This window comes from Ascidia mentula, chromosome 5 (genome assembly GCF_947561715.1).
Source record: "Ascidia mentula chromosome 5, kaAscMent1.1, whole genome shotgun sequence".
In the NCBI taxonomy this organism is placed as follows: domain Eukaryota; kingdom Metazoa; phylum Chordata; class Ascidiacea; order Phlebobranchia; family Ascidiidae; genus Ascidia; species Ascidia mentula.
The window spans coordinates 8,758,203-8,785,181 of NC_138570.1; the positions used below are offsets into that span (position 1 = coordinate 8,758,203).

The 26,979-nt window shown below is 37.6% G+C and overlaps 7 protein-coding genes and 1 long non-coding RNA gene across 9 annotated transcripts; 6 read left to right on the forward strand and 2 right to left on the reverse strand.

Annotated features, from left to right (window-relative positions):
• Positions 1–1,180: 1,180 nt before the first annotated feature.
• LOC145902845 (mannan-binding lectin serine protease 2-like) lies at positions 1,181–6,015 on the reverse strand. The gene is made up of 16 exons (XM_082990941.1): positions 6,011–6,015; positions 5,652–5,889; positions 5,167–5,350; positions 4,175–4,336; positions 3,998–4,107; positions 3,844–3,939; positions 3,637–3,781; positions 3,330–3,503; positions 2,984–3,095; positions 2,714–2,814; positions 2,295–2,408; positions 2,061–2,233; positions 1,881–2,003; positions 1,618–1,729; positions 1,435–1,564; positions 1,181–1,376 (listed from the first exon to the last, which is right to left on the reverse strand). Exons 1-16 carry the CDS (start codon positions 6,013–6,015, stop codon positions 1,181–1,183), a joined length of 2,175 nt encoding a protein of 724 aa, XP_082847067.1.
• An 850-nt stretch (positions 6,016–6,865) lies between these two features.
• On the forward strand, positions 6,866–7,882 carry LOC145902846 (glutathione S-transferase-like). The gene is made up of 4 exons (XM_082990942.1): positions 6,866–6,998; positions 7,055–7,257; positions 7,566–7,658; positions 7,718–7,882. Exons 1-4 carry the CDS (start codon positions 6,866–6,868, stop codon positions 7,880–7,882), a joined length of 594 nt encoding a protein of 197 aa, XP_082847068.1.
• A 2,462-nt stretch (positions 7,883–10,344) lies between these two features.
• Positions 10,345–11,551, forward strand: LOC145902675 (hematopoietic prostaglandin D synthase-like). 2 transcript variants are annotated; one of them, XM_082990745.1, is made up of 4 exons: positions 10,364–10,612; positions 10,691–10,893; positions 11,014–11,106; positions 11,181–11,551. In XM_082990745.1, the coding sequence occupies exons 1-4, from the start codon at positions 10,480–10,482 to the stop codon at positions 11,343–11,345; spliced, it is 594 nt and encodes a 197-aa protein (XP_082846871.1). In that variant the 5' UTR covers positions 10,364–10,479; the 3' UTR covers positions 11,346–11,551. The 2 variants fall into 2 exon arrangements, with proteins under 2 accessions (XP_082846870.1, XP_082846871.1); XM_082990744.1 differs by having other exon boundaries at positions 10,345–10,893.
• Positions 11,552–11,672: 121 nt separating this feature from the next.
• Positions 11,673–16,724, forward strand: LOC145902557 (mannan-binding lectin serine protease 1-like). The gene is made up of 17 exons (XM_082990577.1): positions 11,673–11,761; positions 12,391–12,637; positions 12,846–13,014; positions 13,302–13,457; positions 13,565–13,671; positions 13,734–13,826; positions 13,878–14,034; positions 14,368–14,556; positions 14,639–14,753; positions 14,817–14,929; positions 15,117–15,224; positions 15,283–15,373; positions 15,531–15,597; positions 15,666–15,785; positions 15,905–16,019; positions 16,136–16,286; positions 16,475–16,724. The coding sequence occupies exons 1-17, from the start codon at positions 11,757–11,759 to the stop codon at positions 16,665–16,667; spliced, it is 2,196 nt and encodes a 731-aa protein (XP_082846703.1). The 5' UTR covers positions 11,673–11,756; the 3' UTR covers positions 16,668–16,724.
• Positions 16,725–17,434: 710 nt separating this feature from the next.
• Positions 17,435–17,973, forward strand: LOC145902391 (small ribosomal subunit protein uS14-like). The gene is made up of 3 exons (XM_082990338.1): positions 17,435–17,520; positions 17,710–17,809; positions 17,869–17,973. The coding sequence occupies exons 1-3, from the start codon at positions 17,459–17,461 to the stop codon at positions 17,875–17,877; spliced, it is 171 nt and encodes a 56-aa protein (XP_082846464.1). The 5' UTR covers positions 17,435–17,458; the 3' UTR covers positions 17,878–17,973.
• A 1,264-nt stretch (positions 17,974–19,237) lies between these two features.
• On the forward strand, positions 19,238–20,026 carry LOC145902392 (uncharacterized). The gene is made up of 3 exons (XR_014402601.1): positions 19,238–19,455; positions 19,649–19,688; positions 19,869–20,026. It is a non-coding gene; the product is annotated as an uncharacterized LOC145902392 (long non-coding RNA).
• Positions 20,027–20,542: 516 nt separating this feature from the next.
• On the reverse strand, positions 20,543–21,309 carry LOC145902609 (small nuclear ribonucleoprotein F). The gene is made up of 3 exons (XM_082990645.1): positions 21,167–21,309; positions 20,901–21,091; positions 20,543–20,764 (listed from the first exon to the last, which is right to left on the reverse strand). The coding sequence occupies exons 1-3, from the start codon at positions 21,170–21,172 to the stop codon at positions 20,698–20,700; spliced, it is 264 nt and encodes an 87-aa protein (XP_082846771.1). The 5' UTR covers positions 21,173–21,309; the 3' UTR covers positions 20,543–20,697.
• Positions 21,310–22,976: 1,667 nt separating this feature from the next.
• Positions 22,977–24,632, forward strand: LOC145903343 (translocon-associated protein subunit delta-like). Its single transcript, XM_082991420.1, has 5 exons — positions 22,977–23,087; positions 23,257–23,384; positions 23,602–23,726; positions 23,784–23,886; positions 24,369–24,632. Exons 1-5 carry the CDS (start codon positions 23,036–23,038, stop codon positions 24,471–24,473), a joined length of 513 nt encoding a protein of 170 aa, XP_082847546.1. The 5' UTR covers positions 22,977–23,035; the 3' UTR covers positions 24,474–24,632.
• Positions 24,633–26,979: the final 2,347 nt, after the last annotated feature.

Sequence of the window (26,979 nt, forward strand, 5' to 3'; positions counted from 1 at the left end):
ATCCTTTTCCGTTTCGAAAAGAAGGAATCTCCAGAGTCATTCCAACGTTAGTCATTTACCCCCCTTCTGTGTTGCTAATTATGACAATGTGGCGAATCCTTGGATTTTATGGTAAAGCGTTTAAAGAAAGAGACTCAAACAAAGTTTCATGTAACACCGCAAAACTATTTACCCTACAACGGGTACACCAGTTGTTTGCAAAACTCTAGCGTGCCGTAAGTTTGATCCGTTTAATTCAGTCAACACACATACTATTGCTACTGCTTTTCACAGACCAGCCGGTTAGGTTAAAAACCCATAACATAAACAGAAGTACCGCACAAATTTTTTAATTGAGGAATGCAATATCGAAAATATATCTTAGCGTTTCTAATAAACAAGCTAATCGCGTATAAACGTAGTTATACTACAATATTGCATCGCGTCAGTGAGATGTTCGGTGGTACGCGTACTTCAGCCTGGGAAACCACTGCTTTTTTACATCATAGTACACCAAAACCCCATTATCGATTAAAAACAAATTTTGTTTCAAACTGTCATACATTTGACAGGTAAACAAGTTCGGTGTTGTTAATGTTTTTAATAGTGTGTTTTGCATCCGGTGGGTCTGGGATCTTTGTTCCGATCATCCGACACAATGTTAATGATCACGTGGTTATTATACCTTCCAGATCAACAATGTTGACCGAATCGCGGAACATTACTATTCCAGTGGTTGCTGGCCTTACAACAGAAGCGGCGTTCCAAACAGAGACCATTTAACTAAACCAGAAAGAGCACTCTTTGTAACGTTTAGGCTGTGAAAACTGAAAGAGTCACGTGCAATAAAGTTGCGTAACACCAAATTAAAGTACGTCAGTGATCCAATGTCGCAACACTCATCCCTTAACAAATATGATTATATTATCGACTTCCAGAAAAAATCGATTGGGTTTTTCTCTCCTGACATTTCTCGACAGTTGTTGCAACTTTTTCAAGCGCGTTCTTTACTATTTTAACACATACGTCGCTATTTTTGACATGTGCAAAACAACCTAATATGAATTGGGACGAAAATTTATTGTAATCTATATACAGGATGTGCAATCCACAGACAGATTAGGACGTTACATGATAAAATATTTGCTGCCGCGAATCAATTTTCAAATATTTTAAAACAAAATGTACAAACTAACAACAATTAGTCCTGTATGTGCGCATTGATCCATGGCAGATAATTTGCCACCTTTGTGTACACGCCGTAAGAATATTGGGCGCCGCAACGTTTATATCTTCCAAACGACACAACGCCATTTAGAAACCACTTCTTGGTTGTCTTCAATTTGAAGGAAAACGGACCTCCAGAGTCACCCGCACACGAATCTCTTCCTCCAAGTCTGTGTTAAAGTAGTTGGTTTTGATAAGTTTTTTTTGCATTTTGAAGCAAAAACTTACTGGAACCCGGCGCAGATCATGTTTTTTGTGACAGACAAATCATGTTCTTCAAAATCTGTTTCGCAATCTTGTTTCCTTACGACGGGGACACGAGTTGTTTGCAGGACTTGAGCCATGCGCTCAGATGAACCTGTTCAAAACTTTATTGACACACGCATCTTCAAGCATTTTCTACAGACAAACCTGTTTTGCCCCAGCCAGCAATTGAAGCTCTTTTGTGAAAGTTAGGATCGTCCTGGGAGAAGTCTGGTAGACTTTGTTCCAGCAGAGTTTTTGGAATGCAGATTGGACGGACCTGTGTTGCAAAGGATCGTTCATTCTAAAGTAGGAAGTATTTCCTGTATTTTTGCAGTTTTACATTAAGGAAGTCCATTCAGGAAACTCTTTTTGCTTTGAGAATTATTTATCTGTATTCAGTTACTCATATTTGGGGTAACGCAGCTCACCCAAGCATTTATATCAGCGGATTGGTTTAATTTGAGCACGGCGATATCGTTGTCATACATTGTTCTTGAATTTTCATTCCCACTATATTCTTGGTGGATGTAAACCTCTTCCACAACGAACCTCTAAAACATTGAGAGATTTATCTGGTTGCATAACAACCAATTGTATGGAAAACTTACTTGTATGTGAGGATCTGTTGGATTTTGTCTGTCATGTACACCAAGATATACCGGCATACCCACAAGGCCGGACACGGAATAATCATTAAAACAGTGAGCGGCGGTGACAACGTAACGTTCATTCACCAACGACCCTCCGCAAAAACGGTGGTCTGTATCTAGACCTCTATCAACTGCAAAATAAAAACGACATTAATTTTTTACAGAGCCATCAAAATGGCAGTTGTAACGTACGAATGTCTATGAAGGCAATCCATGGCCATTCACCAGGTCGTGCATCACGTCCTTGTGAAATTTGGGCTGATGCGATTTCTTTCATCAAGTTAACGGTTCCTTTCTGTCCGCAGACTGGTGACATGAAACGTCTTGGTCAATTGCTTTCAATTACTTTTACTTTTAGGAATTAACGTTGAATATTAAAAAATCAGATTAAATATTATTAACTACATGATAACATGCAAAATATCAAATTTGAAAACCCAGATTTAAAAGTTTTTATGGTAAGGTTTGGTCGGTTTTGAAAGATCTTGTATGGTTTGTTGTTTTCGTTATAATTTAATTTAATTTGCCTTGTTTTTTTATTAACACACGCATTCTGACGTGCTGCGCTACTTTATTTTCACTTGTAAATACTCCAATAAAACGTATCTTACTTGGAGTACATTTCGGAATTACGCCCCAGGATTCATCTTCCACTGCCACCCATTCACTGTTTTTGTTGCAAATCCATGTTACGGTGCCAAAATGTTCGTACCTGTGGTAATAAGGTATGCTGATGTATGGAAAAATGTAGACGTGTATAGTTAGAACAATGGTCTACAAAACTTTAGCCAACAAGAAATCTCTCGCTTGACAAAACAGATCTTTTTCTGCTAATGCACCATAATGCTGTATTTAGTTTGTTTGTAGATTTGAATACGTACCATTGATCACATGTCACGTTTACCATGTCGGTGTAAGTAAAATTTTGCTTGACACCAGTAAGTGTTGAATGAGGGATGGTTGTTAGCTTCACAGGACTGTCACACGTTTTTACTAAAAATATTCATACCGATTACACAAGGGAAAAAACTTTCCAACAATAACAAACATTTCTCGTATGAAGTTTAAAGTAAGAGTTTTATTTAAACTCTATAAACTCTATAAACCACTTTATTTATTGCATTTGTAATGCATTTTGTAGCTTTTACATTTATTTAAGGGAAACCTAAATAGGGTTGTTCATTAATAGTTAATCGTTATACTTGCTTTGACAAATGGGGTCATTACTATTCCACGTCCCGTCGCCCTGGCAGGTAATATTTTGCATTCCAACTAGGTTGTAGCCGTCGTCGCATTTAAACTCCACCACGTCTTCAAACTCATAGTAACCTCGTGTTTCAGTGATGTTGGTGAGAATTTGACCGTTTGATGGACTTCGTGGGTGTTCGTTGCACCTTATCCCTACATACATGTGGTTGGGTAATGTTCTTTTAAATCCTAGTTATTATAAAATGGTTACTTGCTTTGATAGCGTTTAGTAAATTTGTTCAAGCCACATAAATGTCCACTTTTCATGGTAAATATAGACCCTTACTTGTAGTTGTGTACGATACTTGGAACCCGGCTTTTTCCACCGAGTTATCTGTATGAAACTCAAGTCGAGCAATTCTAGTATTTGTCATCACAGGGGCTGGTGCTACTGAGCCACAGAATTTTTCTTGTTGATCTCCATACACCAACTAAATAAGCTTTGTTGATATAACCAAAGTCCTAATTTTTGATCATTTTGAACACACCAAACCTTAAGGAAGTCGTAGGGGCAATTAGTGTAGTTGTAATGATCCTCAATATCAAAAGTTGTGCTAAAGTTGAAATTCAAACTCAATCCTTCCCTGACCTGTAAAGGTTATGGGTAGATATTTTGTGTGAAATTGTGCAACTTATAGAAATTATGCCTGAATATTCCATTGACAATCGGTAAGCTTGGAATACTTGGATGGATATTCCGGCGTTTGAATTTGACCATTATTTTGACCGGAATGTATTATCTCGTTACGACAATCACCTAACACAAAAATTTATTTCGTTTTATATCACGTATTATTGGCTTATTTTAGAGCAACGGTCATAACCTGTGCATGTATGTTTATTGGAGTGCAGAACGTAGCCATGACGACATCCACAGTAATACGATCCAGGAACGTTGACGCAGAAGTGGTCACAGTAGATCAAGTCGTCCCAGTCTTCAACCGTGTTTGCCACCATGTCCGACATTTTAGCACACTCATCCTTATCTGAGTACATGCTTGTTAGATTGGATGTTGTCTGGGATGGGGCATTAAAATTCAATCTCATCGGTTGCGGTAGTTATCACCTCGTCGAAAAGAGGATCGTCAAAACATTATTTCTGTTCCCATTTCTATTTTGTTCCTTAATGGTCAATTATTTCGTTAACGCCAGAAACTTTCATAGGCTTACAGTAGGTGAACATGTAAGGCAAAATGCCCGTGATATGTGGAAGCGCCTGTGGGTTCCAATGCATAATGTTAAATAGAAGATTCTCCTGCAAGGAGTAAAACTAATGGGTTCTCTTCAGAAAGTTCATGGCATATTCCTAAAAACTATTACTTGCGTTGTCGCATTTGCGGATTAGCAATGAGATTTTTACTTTTTATGGGAACAGTAAAAAGATCAATGAATTTTGGTAGGTCAAAGGGGTTGATCGGATCGGATGGTTCACAGACCTAAAAACTTATTTCCCAACTACATGGATTGGATTGTACGATGTAAACCTGCATTTTCAATATTATATTGCCCATTTTTTTAACACTAGTGTTTTAGTAACTCTTTTATATGTGGCTCGGAAATGCTCACTGTAAATCCATGCTGCTATTGAAATTCCGCATTTCCTAATCAAACTAATGGCATGCAACAAGTAAAGAAATGTTTAAGCTGATGTCAAAAAAGTTTTATGAAATTTTAATTTAAGATAAAACTAAAGAATGCGCTTCAAGATTTAAGGGTAAATTTTATTTCAACTCAACGTGTATATATACAGTATACTGTCACGCAAACATAAGAATTAAATAGATCTTTGGTAACCATATACAGTGATGAGTCTTACCATCGTGAAAAAAATGTGCTTTGAACCCGATGGGTCTGGGATTTTCGTTCAGATAATCTGATACAAAATTTATGACCATCTGGTTGCTTTCAGATCTGAATTTGTTCCGAATTTGTGGAGCATTTCCCCTCCAACGGTGATTGGCTTTTCCGCAGAACCTGTGACGCGAGCCGAGATGTTCCAACTAAACAACAAAACAAGTATTTAGGTGCTATACGTGTTTCGTTTGGTTGGTCATAGGTACAAGTGAGTTACTACGATAAATAAAAAAAAACTGTATTTTTGAAAGTGGCATAAATTTACTAAAAGTAGGGGTCATTGGCAAACCAAAACCACCGAAATAAAATTGTTGAAACATTTCCAGTAGGTCTGTTATTCAGTTCGCAGAAAAAAACACACGTGCCTTGACAACTTTATTTGACTCAAAAACTGTTTATTCACACAGGTAGGAATGAAATTCAGACGTTAGGATGAAGCTCACCTACCTCGACATAGTCATAAACGCAATCCCCTCCCAATTCCTCGTCATAGGAATCTTCCAAATCAAATACGGTGAAATAAACAATTATCTGATAACCAGGTCTTGTGTTTAGTATCCAGGTCTGGTTTGTATTATCCGGATACGGGTCCGGATAGTTCGCACTTTCTATAGTTCCAAACGGTTCATTCAACTCTACCGCACATTCAGCACCGATAAACAACAGCAGAAAGATGACCGCAAGCCTGAGAATAATGACAATAATTGCTTTCAAGAAAGAAAAATGTTATAATATTGTCAAGCTTTACTTTTCTTGCCTAAAATATCAGCATTTAGCAAACAAAAAAATGTACAAAAATCAGTTACCTCATTCTTCTCTCCAAGTCCTGTTACTGCAAATGCAAGACAAAAACAAGTACTTCTTGCTGTAGCGAAGCATGCGCTCCACTTTCTTCTTTCAGAGTCGCCATCACTGCTACGAAGCCGTCTTATCTCAAAACATAGTAATGTACATTCCACTACATCGCTGTACACAAGTTACCAGTGTTGTTTTTGTATAACTTTACAACCTTTCGTATTTGCGTTCAACATCATCTCTTGTTTTATTTTTGAATAAATACCTCCTATGAAATGAACTACATCTATTTCCTCCATTCGAGGTTGTAAACACGGAAACAATCGGTCAACGACACGCTTTTTGACTTCCGCAATCTGATACGTTTCCCTTTGTGTAAATATGATGCAAGTTGCAAGTCCAACATTCTAGCTTTAGCATTTCTATCCAAGGTTGTCAACTCCAAGTATTTTGCATCTAAGATTATGCAAGTTTTTCTTATAAAACACTTTATTGTGGGAAACTTGTAAATGTTATCACGAAACCCTTCCAGAAGGCATAAGTTAAGGACCGAAGGTCGTTTCACAATTCATGCAACAACGACAAAAATCATCAAAATGTTACGAATTAGTAAAATGTAGCACGGCTGTTTTGAAACAGAAATGACCGCTTTGTTTCCTTGCATATTTTCCGTTCACGTGTGAATCTCGACACCAACCTGTGAGCAAACCATACAGAGTTCCGCCGCTTAATTTGCAACAGTCAAGTACATTCTATACGTTGTTGCTAAAACATGTTTTTGGTTATATTAACTGCTTTTGGAATATCGCTTTAAACCTGCAGGGGTGGAAACGATTACAACTACATCCTTTTCTCTGACTGGCAACATGCCGACGTACAAACTCTACTACTTCGCGTTTAAAGGACGGGCGGAACTCATTCGGCTAATGTTGCATTACGCGGGGATAAACTTTGAAGACCGAAGAATCTCCTTGGAGGAATGGCCGTCTGTTAAGCACGGTAAACAAAGTTGTCTTCTCCATTTACATTGCTTATATGTAGTGTCGTGCATACAGACATGCCCTACAAGCAAATGCCGGTACTGGAAGTGGACGGAGTAAAACTGTCACAAAGTGGAGCAATAGTCCGATATTTGGCGAGAGTTCTTGATTTGGGAGGCGCTGACGCCTGGGAATTCGCGAAGGCCGACGAAGTGGTCGAGGAGATACACGATATCGCGCTCAAGCTGCCTTGGACTGAAACGGACAAAGAAAAAAAGGTACAGGAAGGACATGTGATAAGGTAATAAGGTGAAACAATCACACGATTTCTTTAAGTATCAAAACGAAATATCATGTTAAAATGCATGAAAGTCCACTTTGTCACTTTTCAGTTTTTTCACAAATGTAATAAGTTATTTCATAAATACGGTATTAACATGTTTCAAAACCGCTTTTTAGCACCAATGAAATAAGACTGTCCACATGGCATAATGTTTGTCCTTGTGTCGTCACAGGGTAACAAAACTTTGCACGCATATATTGAAACTCCACGTTTGTCTGATTGACATAAAAGTTTATGTTTCAGAGACAAATGGTGATATTCGCTGTAACGAAAACAATTCCCCCGATGTTGAAGGTTTTAGAAGCAAGACTTCATCATGAATATTTCTTGCCTACGGTTTATAAACTTCACATCACAGTAAAATTAATGCCTGGTTAAAATACAAAAACTTTTAGGTAAGTTTTGCTGATATAGCAGTAGCAAACTTTGCGGACTACCTCCAATCGATCGACAAAGATGCTTTGAAGACTGTCCCACGACTTGCCGAAGTTAAAGAAAGAGTTTTTTCTAACAAAAAGATAGCGGAATATTTGGCGACTCGCCCCAGGAGCACAAAATAGTTTTTCTTTCCAATCGTTTGTGTTGATGCTGCTCACAATTTGCAGTGTATTAGGCTATTTGGTCTTACATTTTTGCATATTAACTTCTCCATTGCGTTGCTATATACTGATGTGCGATATGAAGATTGCGCGACATTTTTTTTGCTTTAATGTATACTGCGACATATTGTAGATAAGTAAAAACCTGAGCATGTGATTTTTCGATCCTACTACGTCCTGCGATGGAGGTTGTTCTGGTTTTCCAGTGACAGTGAAATAAATCAGAAACACGATAATCAACTTTGTTATATTTTGCCGCGACCGAGATATCACGAAAAGAAATAGGTAATAGTGTTGGTATTGAAACTGTATCCAACTATAGATATGTTCTCAAAACGAGGGTTTTCAGCAAACGCAGTGAAAGTGAAAACAAAACAGGGAAACAAATAATGTATTGTAACGGTAAGTGGAAGAAGTTCTGTTCGCGGTTATATATGTAGGGTTGCCATACCGTTTGTTTCGATCAAACGCGGATTGTTGTTGCGTAGTTTAGTATAATAGACTGAAGGCAAACTGTGACGTGAAAGAAAATACACATATACCACATTAAAAATTGTAGAAAACTGCACGTAAAGTACCCAAAAATCGACCAAAAATCGTAAACCTTTTGCGCTGTGGAGAAAATGACATCACACAAGGCGCTCTCGTCGAAAAAATGCATTGTTTAGATAGGGGAAGGCGCCTTATATTGCAGATATCCAATAGTTTCCAACATAGGAGAATCCACAGATTACGTCACCCCAAAGGTCAGGACAAGGTTTTACATCACATAAAAACATGTCACTGTGACGTCACAAACCACTGGATTATTTGTCCCTAATTATCGGAAGAACGAAGGCAAACGACATTATTCTGTGCTTCGGCAAGACGGGGATGGTGCGTTTCTTTGCTCAGTGACATTATATGACGTCATTTTGGGCGTGATGTCATATCTTTAGCCTTACTTTTGTGTTGACTTTATTTTGATGAATCCAACATTTCTGGTCATACGAACTATATTGCGAAAAATACATTAGTGGTTGATTGTGGCGAATTAAATAAATCATTTATGACGCGAACTCGTAGGCAACGCTACTGCCAGACAAAAAGTGGTACTACGACAGAACAACTGTGCTGTGTTGAATAAACAGCTAATTTGGTGGGCCTTTCTTGTCGGTCTTTGGCAGCCTCGAAATTCAATTGACCTACTTCCATCTTTTGCTGCGAGTGGACAAAACGACAATGCTAAATTGACGGTTGTCTCTGTCGTCTTTTGAAAAGTTCATGTGTCTCGTTAGCGATCATAAATGCTGTAACAACAAGAACACCCTGTCCCAGTAACTGTTTTATTATTACACAAATAAATAAGACATAATAGGTCGAAACTGTATACTCAACCAGTTTTGCGATGTTTTCCATTCGTACGCATAAAGCTTGCTGCCACCACTCGTACGACCAAAGCGCCTTCTATGACGTCACGTAACAATAATCTTGCTTTCGCACGATTTCGTTCGCAGCGGTAAAAATCCGACTCAATCAGCTGTATCTCATAAACCAGTCGCCATATCAAGCTACTTTTCGCAAAAATGTTTTTGAAGTTATGAACATTTCTTAGTTTAATTATTAACAAGTTTAATTTTTACGTGTCACATTCACTTTGAAGCTATTTTGGTGGCCGTTTTTTTTGCCCGTCCCTAAGGCAAATGTCTTGTTTGCCTAGTGGTTAATCAGGCGCTTGAGGCTAAAAAATTAATTGTCATTGAATGTTTATGAGTTATGCGTAATATGTCACCTCCAAAACTGGGCAAAGTGACTGAAATGAACATTTATGCTAGTTTGGTGTAGGCTGCTGGTAACCCTAGTTATATGACTAAAACTGCATTTGCCAAGACACCGTCATACAATCCTTTCTGGCTGTTCCGTTGAATAGCATGTCCAAAGTCTAAAGATTTTGTTCAATAAACCGAGGTATCCACATATTGTGGGGTAGACGGTGACTCACGGTTGTGATATATCAGGGGTTTGCGAGTGTTGTAGCATAGGTGACAAGTTGTGGTAGTTCGGGAAATTTAACATGTACTATACAGGGTTATTAACAAGCAACTAAGTTTTGGTCAAAACGGCGTGTTATGACATAAATTAGGATTGCACAACTTGCTGACAAACAAATTGCGCAACGTGGTTGTAAGCAGTGGATGGGCTTCGCTTTTTGCCCAGTCACTCAAAGCAAATGAAGCCTGTGTACAGGGAAAAAAGTTAATAATTTTTGTTTTTTCTCTTTGATTTCAAAAACCTAATCTGCAAATCTCTTAAGGTAGGTTTAGAAATAACCAATTTAAATTTACACTTAAACAATTTCACAAGCGAGTACATGCCACTTTTTTATGCCGACAAACGAACGAGCTTGCACCTTATTTTGAGCCCTGCGCAAGCACGTTCTCAATTTTGCACGGCTCACTTCCTTCAGTTTTTCGCGTAAAGCTTGCCGCCAGCTCATAAATACAGCTTAACTGACAGATCCAGTTGCCACGATTTTAACTGCGTGCTTAAAGCCTGTTGATAAGAAGACTACAGCGACAATGCCGACCTACAAGCTTTATTATTTCGATTTAAAAGGCCGAGGTGAAGTTATCCGTTTGATGTTCCACTTCGCTGGGGTTGAATTCGAAGACAAAAGAATTTCGTTCCAAGAATGGCCGGCATTCAAAAATGGTGAGATAATGTTATCTTTTTGCAATGCCAGGCGGCAAATGATCAGCATGCGACACAGTAGCCTACGTTTGTTCGCAGATATGCCTTACAAGCAACTGCCGATTTTGGAAGTCGATGGAGTGAGGCTTGCGCAAAGTGCTTCGATTGGACGCTACCTTGCACGTGTCTTAAACTTGGCAGGAAAGGACGACTTGGAATTTGCAAAGGCTGATGAAGTTTGCGAGGCAATGCAGGACGTCATGATGAAACTGCCATGGACTGAAAAGGACGAAGAGAAAAAGGTGAGGTGGTTACAACGATTTTACACTCAAAGTAAAGCTTAAATCGTAGATTACGAACCTTGTTGCTCGAAACAGTAGTAAAAATTATCTTTACGCCCGAATTAAACTCTTGCCATACAGAAGCAACTGATGAGCGTCGCTGTGAATGAAGTCATTCCTCCCATGCTGGCTGTAATTGAAGGAAGACTACACGGCGAGTTCTTTTTGCCGCAGGTATTTTTTGACTTTTCTCACGAGGCCTAGTCTTTTCCCGCCAATGTGTGCAAAGCAAACCTTGGTGTTTTTAGGTCAGCAGCGCGGACATAGTGATTGCCGCCTGCCTCGATTATCTGCAGTGCAAGCGTGGTGATATCGCAGATAAAACACCTCGTCTCTTGGCCATGAAGGAAAAGATATTTGCCAATGAGAGAGTGGCAAAGTACGTGGCTGGCAGACCGAAAACCGACATGTGAAGTGGAGTGGTGTTAACGCATATTGTCCAAACTTTGTTTACCCTTCATTTCGTTCAATTAACCGACATATTCGTTGCTGTGTTTGTTCAACTGCGTTTAGCCGTGTAACCTGTGTGTTTTCTTTTCTAATCTACAAAAATCTGTCGTGGTTGACATCGACTTTGCAATAACCGTTCACAATCATAAAATAAACTTTTTTACTGATGCTCTTGGTCTGGTCTTAGAAAGGTTATGCGTTGCATCGCAAAACCACGCGTTTCCCTGCGAGCAATTTCAAGTCTCCTAAGCCGTAAACAGCCACATTTTGTTTAGCCTTCAGCTATGTATCTCGCATTGCGTCTGCACCAAGTTTTAATGTGAAGCTCATTTGTCAAGCGTCATCCACAACCAAGAAGCTTGTAGACTATAAGAATGAGGTAAATAAATAATTAAAGTCTTAGGCTTTGTATAGATGTTGCTTTTGTGTTGTCAACATCTGCCATGCAGTTGCATTAGTTCGCCATGTGCCAAATTCGCAAAACAATATGCAATTGTGCTTCGGTCATTTTTGACTGCTTTATGCATGAGGTTTGTGAATCTGGTTCGACCAACAGTAATTATGATTACTACAACGAGTTTAAGTTGGTTGTATTTATAGTTTCTGCCCTTTTACGTTTACGTTGGCTGTATTTGTAGTTTCTGCCCTTGTTTGATACAACTCACAGTTAACACATTTCCCATTTAAGTGACCAAATGAATTCGAATAATCTAAGAAAAAGGTATAGCAGATTTTTGAACAATGCATCAGATTTATTAAATGGCTAAAGATAAGACGCAATAAAAATTAGTTGTGAAAAAAAGTGAATTCAGATGCCTACACGTACAGCATGTGCATGTTACCATATCGAGAACGCATATTTGGCAATTTGTAAATCATATTTGTAGATTAGTTAACAGAACACAACTAATTGTGTATCAACACGAAAGAAACCAGCGTGTCTTATTGAAACAACATATAACATAAACTGTAATTTCTAAGACAAGCAAACACAATCGTGCTATTTAGCCTCAAATGTGCAGCAACGGCGTTGTTCTTCGCTTGGCTTGCCACTTGTCAGTGCGAAGACATTCGCGCGATCTACGGAACTTTCAGGAGTGACTCCTATCCCGGAACTTACCCGAACAACTTGAACCAAACTTGGAACATTACCGTTGCTAATGGTTACGTGGTTCGCCTCTACTTCACCGTCTTTGATGTAGAAGACTCGTACGATGCAGAAGCGAATCGGTCGTGCATATATGATTACATTGAGGTATAATTGTATGTATTTTTGTGTATAGACCATAATTAGCAGCTGGGTCATGATGTATCTTTCATGTCATTCTCGATCACAGTGTAACATTTCTCATTTCAATAGTTATTTTCTGACTATTGAAATAAACGGTTAATGATGAACAATAATGTGCAAAAGCGGCTTGAGCAGAAGAAAATGCCATTATTCATGTTTCTATGCTGATTAGATTAACGGGAGACGGTGCTGCGGGAAAATGGGTGAAATGAGCTCAGCAGCTCCAAGGCATGGCCAAGTGTTTCGATCAGAAAGCAATGAAATGTTGATTCAGTTTGTTTCGGATTATTCAAATGAGGATCCAAAGCCGCACGGATTTGTTGCTCATTACCATCAGGAGGGTAAGTAAATGTTAAAAAACTTTGTGACAGTTTCTCTATTCGACTTTTGTACCCCGTTTCATGTAAACTTGCAAATAGAAAATGGTTTTAGCTATAATGCGTTCTCAAACTATGAGTCGCCAAATTAAAATACCACTTACATGATTCATTATGGAACGCATATATTTCTACATGTTATCATGTATTTCTCATTTTACAAATTCCACTTTTAAAATGTCGTCGCAGAATAAACAGGTTTAAGCATCACTGCCTCAGGCACCATTTTAGTTGACACTATATTTTTACAGACTTAAACGAATGCAAAGAGTTCCAGCGCATGGCAAATGAAGTAGATTGGGATCGGGTTGTCATGTGCAACCAGTACTGCAACAACGTGCCTGGTTCATATTACTGCTCGTGTAGACCAGATTTTACATTGCATTCAAACTTGCACACTTGTGTTGGTAAATCTCTTGTCGAAGCAAAAAAATTTTATGCGAAGTTTTGCGCGTGGTTGCATACATTTGTCCACTTAAACGCGTGTGCAATGTTTAACACAACATTTTTATAGCGCGTTGCCCAGAGTCTGTAATCATTGCTGCGGGAAATGGCACACTTTCGTCTTCAGATTACCCTCAACCTTATTCAAAACTTGCCAACTGTCAACGTACCATACAAGTAAGACATGTGCTTTGACCAATGATTAATCAAAATCCATTAAAAACATTTACAATCGGCAGGCAGCTCCCGGTTACGTCCTAGACATAAAGTTTGATATTTTATTTGACATCGAGGATCATTACGAGGAGGGTTGTTCATACGATTGGGTGAAGGTATAAGTCAAAAATTGGGCAAAACTGCTGCAGTAACCTTATACAACTCAGGTACTTCTTCCGGACGGTGCGTCCACCAAATATTGCGGATCAAGTGCTCCGGGCAACGGAAGTTGGTTGCAACTGAACTCTCCTTCCGTGATTGTGGAGTTCCACTCCGACTTGTCGTTGGAGAAATCTGGATACAAACTTTACTACGATATCACAAGTTCGTTCCCCAAAGTTAACACCTATTTAAAGTAGAAAATATTTTTGTGACACATGAGCACGTTGAGTTGCAGGCAGTAAAGTATAAACACTGTTTCGACGTATGACATCTCTTCAGAGCAGCTGCTTGATGGTGACGATTAACGGATCGTATATTGACAAATTGAAAGATGTTCATGGCTTATCAGCTAGTTTACTGCCACAGTCACCAGCTGCTCTGACGAGACCTTGAGACCTTGTATAGGTCGAAACAGTGTGCATACTGTATACTGCAGCTAATGGATTGTATGACTCGTTTGCTCCAATGAACATGTTGTTTATGTAATGATTTAAGGAAAGCGATGCCCCGGTATTGAAGACGTGGCGAATGGCGCCATTCAATTGCCGGACATCAACAGGTCGTTCTTACAATACGAGGACGAGGTTGAGTTTATATGTGATAGGGGATACAGGTTGGTTGGGTCGGACACACTTACGTGTGGCGTTGATGGATCGTGGGACAACGACCAACCAACATGTGAAAGTGAGTAAATTTTATATTTAAATTCTTTGCTTCGTTGCAGTAAAACATATTACAAATTAAATATATTCTTTTTGCTTTGTAGTTAAAGTTTGCCCGAGACCTGAGCAATTATTAAACATTCCAAATTCCTTGGTACAAAACTCAGAAAACCTTAATTTAACCTACGGATCAACCTTGGAGATTGAGTGCATAGAATGGTAAAAAAACGTGTGAATGCTGATAACTCATCAGGTCCAACTGCTGTCTTGTATTCCCTTTAGGTACGAGCTAAATTCTGGTTCAACGTCATGGAGGTGTGAGGACGACCAGACATGGCAACCAGTCAATAGAATCTCCATTGTCTACAATGATAACTTACCTCTCTGTGTGATAGGTGATAGTTTAAACTTTTTACCTTTGTCGAGGAAAATCATTTCATGATGCTGTTAAGAATCTATAAAGAAGTTATCTTGATACCTCATAAGGGGATGTTATTTTGATATCGGCTTATGGTTTTTCTCCACATGTACAACACACTTCCACTTGTTACCAATTGTAACTGAGCTGTAATTGATCCCCAGATTGTGGAAAGAAAAACACAGTTGCAGAGTCCATTGCCAGAGCTCAAATTATAGGTGGTCGCAAGGCTAGAGTCGGAGAGTGGCCTTGGATGGCTTTTCTTGATTTAGGTGACGTATTTTGAAGTTAATGATCAAAGCTAGAACTATGTTCTTTATACTTATACAGCCAGTCGTGGAGTTCAGAGTTCGACATTTTGTGGCGGATCATTGGTTGAAACACAATATGTGGTCACTGCCGCTCATTGCGTACCAGACGGGTAAATGTCTTGCTTTGTATCACATACAGCGTATTATAGGCTACTTTAGCACCACTTATACGGACAATCTTCTTTCTCAAACTTAAACAAGCCCAATCGCTTGACCGAAAACCGTTGTTCACAAATCCACCTTTCATTGACTTTAAATATCCAACAGGCTACGAAACTTCCTCGTTTTCCTCGGTGTGACCGACAGGTTGGGTTCACCCAATCCACACATGCAGGTGATGAGACACACAACCTACATGCGGTTGGTTAAAACATTTTGCACTAACTGTGTTGTAACTTTCAGGTATTTCGTGCAATCGAAGTTACTTCGCATCCTCTTTTCGTTAACCCCGATTTGAACAATCTTATGGATGATGACATTGCTGTTATCAAACTGAACGCTAGTGCGGTTATAGGACAATATGTAAGGTTTTTTATATCACCCATCATACGTTTCATTTGTCAGATCCTGTCTTTTGACACTGGTCGCATTTTTTTTTATTTTATTCATTATATCATTTCGGTCATGTAAATGTGTTTGAGGTCCGGCCAATTTGTATTCCTCGAACGCCAAGACAACAACTACTTCCCGAATATGGGGCGCAGCAAAGAGAAGGATATCAAAAAAGGGGAATTATCACTGGCTGGGGAAAAACAGGTCAGTGGACGTACAATGTTTTTTTCACTACGTTTCAGCAATTTTCTTAAAAGATAAAACGGTATAACCACGTTTTTGCCCATTGACTAAGCTTTCGTTACAACAAAAAACAACAGAAAACAATCTTCCTTCAACTTGGCTGATGATGACCAGAGTTCCATTTGTCAATCGAACTATATGTCTTGCTTCCTTTGCCAAGCAAACCAAGAATGATCCAAACTATTCAAGAATTAAAATAACATTGAATATGATATGTGCTGGATTCGTGTGAGTGTATTTCTGTTAGCACATAAGCTATAGCTATATAATGTAGTGTGAGGTAAAAAGAAATAGATTCTAACAAAAAATTAATAATTGTTTTACGGAAAAAAATGCGCCTCTTTTTAAATTAGCATAGGGAAGTAGCATGTATAGTGATACAACTTATATGCCTTTTTATCCATGTTGACCCACAGAGATCGTGGTAGAGATTCGTGTAAAGGGGATTCAGGAGGACCACTGATGTTTAGAGATCTTAATACAAACAAGTGGTATATGAATGGTATAGTTTCATTTGGTACCAGTGCCGGCTGCACACGTCTCGACACTCTCGGAGTGTACACAAAGGTTGCAAACTACATCGGTTTTTTGGATACCCACATTGTGTAAATCCAGATAAACTTGCATGCATTATAACAAAAGCTTATTTTCGGCTTGAATAAACAATCGAAGCAGAAACAAGGTTGTGTCACCCAATCCCAAGAGAACTCAAGTTAAACTGCTTCAAATTAGATATTTTATTTTGCATTTTTCATAAACGTGACGGGTCCACGGCAGTTGCAAAGGCCAGCAGATCTAAGCCTTGTGAGCCTGTCATCTGTTTCTTAGTCTTAAAATCTGAGGTCTATGTCCATTTATTTGTAAAAAGTGTTATAATATATACGACGATACAAAAAATTACACACGCAGAAAGAGATAATTGTTGCGCGTTGAAAGACGAAACTTGAACGAGATAACCAGGCTACAGCAAAGACATCATAAGGTTTTGTGGTTTAAAAGCAAAACTACTGGAGAGACAGAAATTATACAAAAAGTATCAAATAATTTGTCTTATCTCACATAACAAGACACATTCCCTGGAAACGAAACAAAAACCATGCAATCAGAATTCGATGTAACTGAAAAAATTATCCAAATTAGGGAAAGATCTGTGTTATTCGGGATGTTTGTTTTTTATGTGACGTTATCTAGAATCTAGATAGCAGAATGTCGGTTGCGCTGCACGGTAAAAATACGCCAGAAATCATCAACTGGATCAACCTAGGTGGCTGCCAAAGGTGTCATAATAAGTTTAATAGAAATGTAATACCAAAATGCTAAAGCGCCTCCAGTAACCGGTTTAAATTACCCATGATGCATTTCGCAACAATGCTTCCTTTCTCGCTTCGAAAACAAGCACGATGGGTCACCAAAATATCTGGCATTCTCACCCTCGAAAATATGGACGTGGATCGCGATGTTGGTGCGTAATTTCAGTAGAAATGTTTTCAATATGTAATAAAGTAATTTATGTTTAGTTAACATATACACTAAACGTTTGTAGTACGTATAAAAACGATTTGAAGTTTATACAAATTTCAACAAAAATGCTCCATGTAAACTTTTTTTTTTGTCCTGACAACTTAACATGGGTTTTCATGATTATGTTTAGTCGCATCACCGGTAACCGCCATGGTCTTATCAGAAAATATGGCCTGAACATCCAAAGGCAGTGCTTCAGAGAGTTTGCCAAAGATATTGGTTTTGTCAAGGTAAACTATGGAGTGAATCTGTTGAAATTTTTTTTTTAAATTGTTAATTCTTTGTACAGTTGGACTAAGCTGCTGGAAGCGTTTCTTTTCTGACACAACAGAACATCTTATCTGTGCGATTTTTATCGTAATGATGAGAAATAAAAGATATATAACCTAGTAAATTGTGTGTTGTATTTTGATTCGAAAGATAATTGTTTCGTTCATGATTCATGTACCTACTTTTGTAAAGGTGAGTTTTGAAATTTGTTGTTTCATGCTGCAAGACGCTAACAAAACTGTTTTGCAGGATTTGTTCGAATTATGTTGGATGCCTGTTCAGGTAATTTGGTTTCCTTTCTTGCTTTTCTTAATTATAACTCATGAACACTTGGAATTACCATCAGATATTGCTGACAGAAAATATATTGGCTGTTATTTTCTGACTTGACTTTTTTTGATGAAGATATAGCAATAGATTCTTTTAAAGAAAATGTAATTCAAAAAATGAAGTTTGCAGGTTAATGGTCCCAGTCTTAAACATGTTTAAGCTATTTTGACTTTTTTGTGAAATATAGCCTTTATGCAGAAGGATGATTGTATTTGGAATAATTTACCGAAAAATAATTATCTTATGATCGGTAAACTGGCATTTTATCTGACTGTTTGCCAGAACAAACTACCATTATGATTGTACTAAATTATCATGTAACCTGTTTTGTAGGCGATTCGAGAAGTGTGAAGATTTTGTTTTATCACTCAAGGTATGTAACACTACAGAACTATTATGCATGGTTTAGAACAATTTAACATATGATGAAAAAGTGGAATTACCGTCCGATATTCATGAAGAAACATTGCGGCTTTTTTCTGATGTTTCTACCATGTGATACTAATAATTAAGTTTTCGACAGTGGCTTGACACTATATTTAATAACCTGTTTTGCAGGCAATTCGACAAGTGTGAAGATTTTGTTTTACCACTAAAGGTATGTAACGCTACAGAACTATTATACATGGTTAAGAACAATTAAACAAATGATGAAAAAGTGGAATTACCGTCCGATATTCATGAAGAAACATTGCGGCTTTTTTCTGATGTTTCTACCATGTGATACTAATAATTAAGTTTTCGACAGTGGCTTGACACTATATTTAATAACCTGTTTTGCAGGCAATTCGACAAGTGTGAAGATTTTGTTTTACCACTAAAGGTATGTAACACTACAGAACTATTATGCATGGTTTAGAACAATTTAACATATGATGAAAAAGTGGAATTACCGTCCGATATTCATGAAGAAACCTTGCGGCTTTTTTCTGATGTTTCTACCATGTGATACTAATAATTAAGTTTTCGACAGTGGCTTGACACTATATTTAATAACCTGTTTTGCAGGCAATTCGACAAGTGTGAAGATTTTGTTTTACCACTAAAGGTATGTAACGCTACAGAACTATTATACATGGTTAAGAACAACTAAACAAATGATGAAAAAGTGGAATTACCGTCCGATATTCATGAAGAAACCTTGCGGCTTTTTTCTGATGTTTCTACCATGTGATACTAATAATTATTAAGTTTTCGACAGTGGCTTGACCCTATATTTAATAACCTGTTTTGTAGGCGATTCGACAAGTGTGAAGATTTTGTTTTACCACTAAAGGTATGTAACGCTACAGAACTATTATATATTACATGGTTTAGAACAATTTAACAAATGATGAAAAATTGGAATTACCGTCCGATATTCATGAAGAAACATTGCGGCTTTTTTCTGATGTTACCACCATATGATACTGATAATTACTAACTTTGCAACAGTGGATGTACTATATATTTATCAACTTGTTTTGCAGGTGTATCAACAAGTGTGAAGATTTCGTTTTACCACTAAAGGTATGTAACACTACAGAACTATTATACATGGTTTAGAACAATTTAACAAATGATGAAAAATTGGAATTACCGTCCGATATTCATGAAGAAACATTGCGGCTTTTTTCTGATGTTACCACCATATTGTACTGATAATTTTTCAGTTTGCAACAGTGGCTTTACACTATATTTATATTTCAGGTAAAAGACAAGCATTTGATTCATTGTCATCTGTTTCCGTAATAAACATTTCACCCAATATTTCGACTGTTTTCAAATAACATGGGACTGATGTGGGTTACTGTGCAATTTCTTTTTTGTAATGCATTTGAGCCTGCTTAAGATTTTTTCTGACAACTTTGGCACACCATTTGTTAAAACATGAAATTCTTACAATAACTCATGAACTGTTATTGTGCTGCTTGCATATTGATCAAACCAAAAATTATGCAATGGTTTGCAATCAATTAGATGTTTGCACAATTTTCTTGAAAATGGTACAAGATAGAATTGAGGTTCGGAAGCACCGACCTAGAACCAAAAATAATTACCGGTTACTCTGCCTTTTGATGACAAAGGGAAAAAAATATATTCCTGATTATTGATTTAGGATGACCTTTTTTAGTCCCATTAGGTTTGTTTGTCAAAGGGATTGCAGAAATTCACAGTAAAATGTTTACCAGTGCACTATTTTAGTAAAAAGCACCTCCGTTTTCTAATACTCCTAAAAAATAGCACCCTGGTGTAACACCTGTCTGGAATAAAAATTTCAATAAATTCATATTCTTGGACAGTACAGAACCATATCATATGAATAACTGCTATTTGAAAACCCTGCTCTCAACTGAATCATCCCAGGTATCAGAAATTGAATGAACATTTTGCAATGTTTGGTGTAATATTTACGAAAAATGCACTGAAGCACAAAATTGAAGCTACTGCCCACAACACCTACTCATTATGTTGGTGCACATAAAGACATAGTTGTAAAAAAGTGGATCAGTAAGCTTTAAAAATAACTCGACAAAAATTACTCTTTCATTTCCCCATCTTCATCTTCTTCCTCCACGCCTTTGATATACAAAACATTGTTGCATCTGCAAGAAATTTTATACAATCAAGTTTTTTTTTCCATTCTCCACCAAACCATTGTTGCTGGTTATTTAATATTTGTTGTAAATACAGAAGCCAAACCAACTACCCAATCTTTCTGCACAAGGTGCCCATATTTACCTGATCAGAATTTCACCAAGATGTCCAGAAAGTGCACCTTCGATGTATTCTTCAGTGTTGGCCAACTGCATGTTCATGTAGCCATCCACAGACACCAAATAACCCTTGTATTCCATCCCCCATTTTAACTTGACCAACACAGGTTTTCCGGTGAGCGCATTCAAAAAGGGCTTTGGGTTCATAGGCAAAGTCTGCACATATAAAAACAAGTGTCAAATCAACTTTACCGTTACCAATTTATCAATCGAATTGTTAACTGCACTCACCGTCATTGTTATTGGTAGTTGGGTTGGTGGAAACAAAATACAAAGGACGTGATCCTTGGTGAAACACAACAATTACTTGCCTAACTTTGCGCGCAAAAAAGCAACTTTGGTTTGGAAAGAAGCATGCGCGCAAAACCGATGAGGGAAAGGTTAAAATTTTATTTCTGAAACAAAAAAGTTCACAGACGGTTTGGTTTCTTGAGAAGTTTGATGAATTATAGAGTAAATTATAGTATTTACTCACAAAGACCAGGTCAACAATAAATTTCAAATAAACGAAACATATCAACGGTTGGTTTTGACCAGAGATTCGAACTGCAATGCACTTAGTACACACCCCATTAGTCGACTCACCACACCATGATCGAACAGTTTGTCCCACGGATTCAGTTCCCTTTCGGGGTTTTTGAGGTTCGACTCGTTTTTAATAAAACATATATTTTTTCTTGGTTTACGTTCAGTTCCCGTCTAATCAAATTAACCACTCATAGAGATTCACTGGCTTATTTTAAGTTCAACTCTTTGCTGTTTTGAACTTGCAAAACAAAATCACCACGCACAAGTGTCCTGTACATTTAATAGTATTTATTCAACAAAAACAGTTTCGTAACAGAAATGTAACAGTTTAACAAGCTTCAGAGAAATGGCCACTGTTTCGACCGATAAGGTATCATCAGTGCAGCTGGTGTGACTAACAAATGACTTTGCTGACCCAAGCAAAGACTTCCACTTTATGGTGACTATACAAAAGTAGATTGAAATCGTTTTGGGTACCCTTTCCGTAGCAGCACCATCGCATTCTCGAAAAACAAAAATGTTGTTAAAAATAGGAACTTGGAGATGGGGTGCTTTACTTTCGTTGCAGTCAACTTTTTAGTTAGTGATGTTCTCAGTTCCAAATTATCCGGCCCGGTCGGATCCGGATAGTTATCAATCAAATCCGGCCGGATAATTTGGATTCGGCAGTTTCTTAACACCGATTCAAGCGTGTATTTTACCGCTAGGCAAAAGTGTTTCATAGCCAAACAGAATCCTATGTTAAGATTAGCTTATCATGAGTGGAACAAATCAACGTGGGTATTTACTAATATGGAATAACACGTCACGAAAAACCGTAAAAACAAGCAACTGGAAAATCGGAAGTCGGCGAGTATAACAGCTGGGTCCCCAAAAAGAGTAATTTGGGAAATGCTTTGACAACTATCCGGTAAAATTAAGCGGAATATCCGGTCGGGTCCGGATATTGATAATTGGTCAATATTCGGCCGGGTCCGGGTCCGGGTCCGGGTACCCGGATCCGGAGCAAGACATCACTAGTTCTAGTCAATATTACACAGTAAATCGACGGAAAAGACAAACCTATCGCAGTAACAAACCGCAGGAAATGTAACAAAAGAAAAAACAGTGGTGGATTAAGTTGTTATAATATTTGACAGGCAGGTTGTCAAAATAGGAAAGTTTTTTTGTGACAACACCTATCACACACGTTAGCACTTTGCCACGTTGACTTTATGTGGGTAGAAGTGCGACTAATCCAAAACTGTGTGGGTAAATTTCACATTAATATTTTAATTAAACAATTTTATTCCTAGAAACATATTTTTAATGCAACTATGAAATTTTATTGCGAATTTTATTTCAAAATAGTAGTAGTTGGGAAGGTTTAGGTTGAATTGAAATTGAATTCTATTGGTGTGGATCTAAACAACCGATACGGATGAGCGAATGTTCAAAGCGCGTAGCGTATCCAGTTGTGCTGCAAGATGTTGATTTGGTTTTGTACTGTTTATTTTCTTTACTAATAATTTAATTTTTAAAACTTTTTGCGCAGGTTTTGTGCAGTTTGTAAATAAATGCCAGATCATTGTGATGTATTACAAAGCTGTTTTACTACTGGCTGTTGTCTGTGCTTTGAACCAAGGTGGGTGCATGATGATTCTTCTGGTTATTTGTTGCAGTTTGTGTGTTATTAATTTATTTGTGCCAGCGATTTTGTGTATAGAAAAAATATTAATGTAGCATATGTGGTTTACAAACCGACTATTTTGGTTAATTTTAGATTAACTTTGTTTCCTTGTTTAATGCAATAGCTACAAGAGGGAACACTTGTGTTCAGCCAACTACCACATTTTCACATTACGTCAGCAACAATGAAAAGCTGAGTAAAAGTGCTTCAGTTGTGGTTGAATTTACACTCAAATGCAAAAATGATATCGATGTAAGTTTTGTTTTTCGTGTGATTTAGCTTTATGTTATATTTAAAAGATATTATTGTGTACATATCAAGATATGTAAGTGGTTGGTCTTTAAAATCAATTCTACCCCATCATCCAAACATGGAAGCCATTAGATTAAACCACAGATGTGTTCAATTAAAAAATGAAACCAGTTACTATATTAATTCATTCAAATTTGAAAATTCAATTGCAATTTAGGGCCTGCTTCTTTTTGCGGATATTGAAGGGAACCAAGTTCCTGTTACAAGGTCACCAGAGGGTAACAACTTTCAAATAAGTTGGACAAGCAATTTGGCAAAATCCAGTAGGAGTTACAAAATCAGGTAAATATTAGCCCTAAAAATACCTGTAAACTTGTTTAAATGTTTTGTTTTTCAAAGGTTCTTTGATGAAGAAGGATATTCAAATATTAGGAAAGCAATCAGAAGTGATCAGGATACGAGCACTGTTAAAGATCTATTTAACGTAGAATTTCAGCACCCAGTAAGTTCCATAAAAAAGAAATTAAAGAATTAGCTGCGGCTTTCTGTTTTTATAACAACTCATATTTTTGTTTGTTTCCTATTTATAATTCCAAACCACCTGTCCAATAATAACTTGTCACTAAATTAGGCTTATTTATAAAGCTCAGAACGGTTGTTAAATACATGCATTATTATTGCTGAATACTGCTCTTCTGGCAACAGTTCACCCTTATCGTTTTTCACTTCTTTTCTTTTGTAGCGTTCTTTCTTTGTTTATGTTTATGTGCCTCAACTTTGTCCACATTTCTTACCTCCTGATGAAGGCGGCTGCATAACAGCCGAAACGTTGAGAAACGTCTAAAATAAAGTTAATAAAATATGCCTGGCAGCGTCAGTAACAATGTACATGCATTATTTCCAATCCTGAAAAAAAACAGGTCTCATTAATTGCCTTATTTCTGACTTAGCGTTGTAACCTAGCTAATTCTCATTTGTTTTCAGGGTTTGTCATCGAAGTTGTGGATTCGTTCCGAGTTGCTCGCCTTGATTGTATCCGGACTTGTCTTTTACCTCGTGTGCAAGGAGCGAGCCGAAGTTATTGCTTGAGATTGTGTGGCGTTTGTTCTGTGCAGTAATCTTGAATGAAATTTCACAAATTCCAGCGTGTTCACACACATATAAAATCGCAGTCCCCTTTGATACACTGATATTTCGATACACTTTTCGTGAAGCAAAGCTATTTAATAAAGATTACATTCGTTTGTATGTAATATTGGTGCTTATTCAGAAGTTATAGCTACGTTTTTTGTAGTACAAAAGACAAAAATGATGCCCTTCGCGATAAAGCAGCTTTCATTGCAGGACATGATAGATACGTTGAACTAAACGTTATCTGAGTTTGCGCCTTGCCAAAAGGTTCACATTATGTTATCGCAAATAGTTAACATTTGCCTCCTCTAGAGAAGGGAAGACGTGTATTTCAATTTTTGAAAACCTATTCTCCTAAAAGCCCCACGAGCTAAAAGCGACGAAGTTCCTTTCGGGCAAACCGTCTGACCTTTTGACAGAATTGTTTTGCAAATACCCATCACAGGTGCAATTTGCAATATCTTTATGTGCCTCCCAGTGTAATGACTCACCAACACAATTACAGCCAACGAGCTTGTTTTTGTGGGGACGTGGCCTTTATGTTTGCCCCGATGATCTTTTGTCGGCACGTTGCATGTGTGGCGACGTGTCTATTGTCACATGGGCGCGGGTGCAAAACGCAAAAACATAATCTCAATGTGTCCGTAATTACAATCATGCCCAGTGGCCCCGAAGTCAACAAATGTTAATATAGGCCTACCATATACATGCAGCCACGAAATGTTACATAAAAACAACAATAACATGTTGAGTTTAATTTATGATTTCATTCCATAAATTTATGAGTTTTACTGCAATTTCCTACAAAAAACAAACTTTGAAAATTTCAAGGTTTTACTGCAATTTCCTACAAAATAAATTGAAAAATGAGCCACATGGTGTATATTTGTTCTATTATATCAACCTTGCAATTTTCAAAGTTTTTGGTTGGAAACTACATGGCCAGTCTATAAAACAACACATTAAAGCTGATATTTTTCGAATATCTCGGGCGCTAAAACTGTTTTTATTTTAAAGTATTTTAGAATACGCAGGCATGATATGTGATCGCAAACCAGTGCAAGTCATGCCTTCGGCCAGTTATCAAAGAAAATTTTTATTTTTATGATTTAACTGGATTTTTATTGTGGCTGCGCTCATTGATTCCGAATGAAAGTTACATGAAATTGCCAAAGATAGAGAAAGCAGCTTCCTGTTGTTCCCATGGGCGTGTGTTTGCCCGCATACAACTCGCCCATAAAAGTGGTGTAAATGTGCGATAGTCATCCAGATCGAGAACTGTTACGTAACGGCCAAACCTTATTCCATACATGTACCAATAACGCGGCCTTGGACTTAAATACAATAAAGGCACGAAGCGAAAAACAATTTTTTATCGATTTTGGCGTTCACTTAATGAAATTGTTGCACAGTATAACGCCTTAAGTACAATATCCGCTGCTATTACACAAGCCTAATGCCGCGATGCTGATGCTTTTAGTGACCTTTGCAAACGCCCTATTAAATGATGGTTTGAATTGCAAGTTGACATTGTGTGTTTTGACTGCAGACCTGGCCCAAAGTTTTAAACACTTTCTAGATTTCGAGTTGACTTACTATGTATGCGGTCTGATTTTAGAGCTTCCGTTAGTAGGCGGTGTAGTGTTGTAATCATTGCGCAAATGGCCTTTCGTTGACAAATTTGAAACGGCAAGTATCTTGTTGGATGTAACATAACAACAAATAATGTTGTATTAATTTTCATCATGTGAAAACCGAAGTACATCAATCAAACGAATGCTTGCAAATCACACTGTTCTATTGTCTTGTAGATTTGTATGTACATCTTTTCTTGTACCGAAAACTAATCATCACCTGTTGAAATCTGACAGTTTTACACGGTTGGGCATACGCCCGCTTCTGCGGTAAAAAAACTGCTCTAAACTTAGTATAAGCGTGGTAGGAGCCCGAGTATTTTACCTGCCAACATCTTTGAGGTTTCCGGCGTGCTTTACTGTTTTTATGGGTGCTTACTCAACACCGAGCTAAACTTGTACGCACGCAACGCGGTGGAACCTGATTTAAATCAAGCAAATGTCAAGAAAATTTCAGTCACATTTAAATATAATTTCTTGAATACTTACCAGTTCAGTCGAGGGAGGGCATAGATTCTTTGGCGTGTTATCAAGTAATCAAATAGGATACAAAAAAAATTGTTCCCGTGTCACGGTGGTATCAATGTCACTTTTCAATCTGATTTGGTTTATTGCCTCCTTATATACTGTGGTACCGCAACCACCTTTTAGGGTATACGATGTATATTTGTAAAATAATTTAGTATTGAGCTAAATGATAATTGACTTATACATGACTTATATGACTTAGAGAGGGTTATTCCTTCGCAATGCATTAAGAATATTCACAACAATGCGGATTTTGGGAGCTGAATTGCCATGGGATTTATACATAAGACAGCACGTAAAAT

What these genes read in the sequence shown, in the direction of transcription:
- LOC145902845 (XM_082990941.1), bottom strand. An exon ending in GCGTTTATGACTATGTCGAG is followed by an intron (nt 5,351 to 5,651) that starts GTAGGTGAGCTT and finishes TTTGTTGTTTAG; the next exon opens with TTGGAACATCTCGGCTCGCG. An exon ending in GGGCGACGGGACGTGGAATA is followed by an intron (nt 3,096 to 3,329) that starts GTAATGACCCCA and finishes GAATATTTTTAG; the next exon opens with TAAAAACGTGTGACAGTCCT.
- LOC145902846 (XM_082990942.1), top strand. Translation starts at nt 6,866, where the DNA reads ATGCCGACGTACAAACTCTACTACTTCGCGTTTAAAGGACGGGCGGAA. An exon ending in AAACGGACAAAGAAAAAAAG is followed by an intron (nt 7,258 to 7,565) that starts GTACAGGAAGGA and finishes TTTATGTTTCAG; the next exon opens with AGACAAATGGTGATATTCGC. An exon ending in ATGAATATTTCTTGCCTACG is followed by an intron (nt 7,659 to 7,717) that starts GTTTATAAACTT and finishes AAAAACTTTTAG; the next exon opens with GTAAGTTTTGCTGATATAGC.
- LOC145902675 (XM_082990744.1), top strand. Translation starts at nt 10,480, where the DNA reads ATGCCGACCTACAAGCTTTATTATTTCGATTTAAAAGGCCGAGGTGAA. An exon ending in AAAAGGACGAAGAGAAAAAG is followed by an intron (nt 10,894 to 11,013) that starts GTGAGGTGGTTA and finishes CTTGCCATACAG; the next exon opens with AAGCAACTGATGAGCGTCGC. An exon ending in GCGAGTTCTTTTTGCCGCAG is followed by an intron (nt 11,107 to 11,180) that starts GTATTTTTTGAC and finishes TGGTGTTTTTAG; the next exon opens with GTCAGCAGCGCGGACATAGT.
- LOC145902557 (XM_082990577.1), top strand. An exon ending in ACTTTACTACGATATCACAA is followed by an intron (nt 14,035 to 14,367) that starts GTTCGTTCCCCA and finishes TAATGATTTAAG; the next exon opens with GAAAGCGATGCCCCGGTATT. An exon ending in GCTCATTGCGTACCAGACGG is followed by an intron (nt 15,374 to 15,530) that starts GTAAATGTCTTG and finishes AATATCCAACAG; the next exon opens with GCTACGAAACTTCCTCGTTT.
- LOC145902391 (XM_082990338.1), top strand. Translation starts at nt 17,459, where the DNA reads ATGGGTCACCAAAATATCTGGCATTCTCACCCTCGAAAATATGGACGT. An exon ending in GGACGTGGATCGCGATGTTG is followed by an intron (nt 17,521 to 17,709) that starts GTGCGTAATTTC and finishes GATTATGTTTAG; the next exon opens with TCGCATCACCGGTAACCGCC.
- LOC145902609 (XM_082990645.1), bottom strand. An exon ending in CTTGGTGAAATTCTGATCAG is followed by an intron (nt 20,765 to 20,900) that starts GTAAATATGGGC and finishes AATTTCTTGCAG; the next exon opens with ATGCAACAATGTTTTGTATA.
- LOC145903343 (XM_082991420.1), top strand. Translation starts at nt 23,036, where the DNA reads ATGTATTACAAAGCTGTTTTACTACTGGCTGTTGTCTGTGCTTTGAAC. An exon ending in TGTCTGTGCTTTGAACCAAG is followed by an intron (nt 23,088 to 23,256) that starts GTGGGTGCATGA and finishes TTAATGCAATAG; the next exon opens with CTACAAGAGGGAACACTTGT. An exon ending in ACGTAGAATTTCAGCACCCA is followed by an intron (nt 23,887 to 24,368) that starts GTAAGTTCCATA and finishes ATTTGTTTTCAG; the next exon opens with GGTTTGTCATCGAAGTTGTG.